This window comes from Nerophis lumbriciformis, linkage group LG13 (assembly GCF_033978685.3).
Source record: "Nerophis lumbriciformis linkage group LG13, RoL_Nlum_v2.1, whole genome shotgun sequence".
NCBI classification, from domain to species: domain Eukaryota; kingdom Metazoa; phylum Chordata; class Actinopteri; order Syngnathiformes; family Syngnathidae; genus Nerophis; species Nerophis lumbriciformis.
The window spans coordinates 1,457,501-1,459,134 of record NC_084560.2 but is presented as its reverse complement, the minus strand read 5'-3'; the positions used below and the strand labels follow the sequence as shown (position 1 = coordinate 1,459,134).

Genomic DNA, 1,634 nt, shown 5'->3' with positions numbered 1-1,634 from the left:
CAGGTGGTAGTTGCTGCTGGCCTGCAGGCCGTCTGAGCGCCAACCAGGACGAGGAGCACGGGCGCCTCTGCGGCTGGCGAAGGTGCTGCTGGGGAGGAGGTGAAGGTGGTGTTGGACCCACTGGAGGCGTCGGACCTTAAGGTGGCGTCATCAGAGGACCCACCGGAAGCAGAGGTGGTGTTGGACCCACTGGAGGCGTCGGACCTTAAGGTGCCGTCATCAGAGGACCCACTGGAAGCAGAGGTGGTGTTGGACCCACTGGAGGCGTCGGACCTTAAGGTGGCGTCATCAGAGGACCCACTGGAAGCAGAGGTGGTGTTGGACCCACTGGAGGCGTTGGACCTTAAGGTGGCGTCATCAGAGGACCCACTGGAAGCAGAGGTGGTGTTGGACCCACTGGATGCGTCGGACCTTAAGGTGGCGTCATCAGAGGACCCACTGGATGCAGAGGTGGTGTTGGACCCACTGGAGGCGTCGGAGCTTCCTGACAGAGCCGGACTGAACCAGGAGACTGATTGGCAACCAAGACACAACTGTGCCAATCAGTGACAGGTGCAGGAACTAGTACTCGGTTGACAGGCAGGGGAAGTACAGCTACAAAATAAGAGTCGTGGACAGGAAGTTCAACTCCACACAGACATGATGGTGACGTGTCTGTTCTCAACAAAGAGGACAAGAAGACGGTCCAAGTCTGAAGGAAATACTTTATTTCCCTGGAGTTACAATATGTTCTCTTACTAGTTGATCATTTTCTCACAGCCTGTACAAGGTTTTATTTCTCTCACAAAATAAGATTCAGAGATGCGTAAAGTCATTTCCCCTCCTTCACGGACATAAACACTGCACTGGTGTAACATGGTGCATCATGGGTAATGACCTCTGACCTGCAGGAGCAGAAAGGCCATGTGTGAGTGAGAAGCAGAGGCAAGAAAGGTGTGCACTTTACCCAGGTGGCCAAGGTGAGGCGAGGTCAGGTCAGCTGGTGAAGGCCTTAAAGTCGGAGTCTGCAACAGTGAGAACAGCTGTTGGCCAGGTGCAGGTCAAGGACAAACAAGGTCAGATGACATTTACTAGGTCAGATGACATTTACTAGGTCACTAAGCAAAACAACAAACTCCTCTTTGGGCTCAGACTTTATTTCTTATTGACTTTCAACAACAACAACAACAAACATTTACTTTCAAAGCTCTTTCTCTTCTCTTCCTTCTCTCAACAATTCAAAGTCAAAGTGGATTTGTTTGAGACCTCAAGAGACTCTGGCAATGCTTGATCAATAAAGTAGCTACTGTACTTACTGTACGTGACAGGTGCTACTTGATCAATAAAGTAGATACTGTACTTACTGTATATTGACAGGTGCTACTTGATCAATAAAGTAAATACTGTACTTACTGTATATTGACAGGTGCTACTAGAATGCAAAAAGACATTTCAGTGGAAATGATGAAATAGTTGAGGTTGTTGGCACTTATTCATGTTGCTTTCAGCAAGATAATAATAATAATAATAATAATGATGGATTATACCTTTAAGGTACTAGGAGAGACTGCAAATGTAGCTTTGATATACAGTATAATACATTATATTATATATATGATATACAGTATAATACATTATATTATATATATGATATA

At 46.5% G+C, this 1,634-nt stretch overlaps 1 protein-coding gene across 3 annotated transcripts in view; it reads right to left on the bottom strand.

The window, feature by feature from the left end:
* Nucleotides 1-686: 686 nt before the first annotated feature.
* dnajb2 (DnaJ heat shock protein family (Hsp40) member B2) overlaps nucleotides 687-1,634 on the bottom strand; it is a 59,088-nt gene continuing 58,140 nt past the window's right edge. For 2 of the 3 annotated variants that reach the window (XM_061971817.1, XM_061971818.1), the window contains 2 exons: nucleotides 947-1,004; nucleotides 687-884 (listed from right to left, as the gene is read on the bottom strand). In XM_061971817.1, the coding sequence (XP_061827801.1) occupies nucleotides 976-1,004 (29 nt within the window). In that variant the 3' untranslated portion in view covers nucleotides 687-884; nucleotides 947-975. Of the gene's footprint in view, nucleotides 885-941; nucleotides 1,005-1,634 lie in introns of all 3 variants that reach the window. The other variant, XM_061971819.1, reaches the window with a different exon arrangement.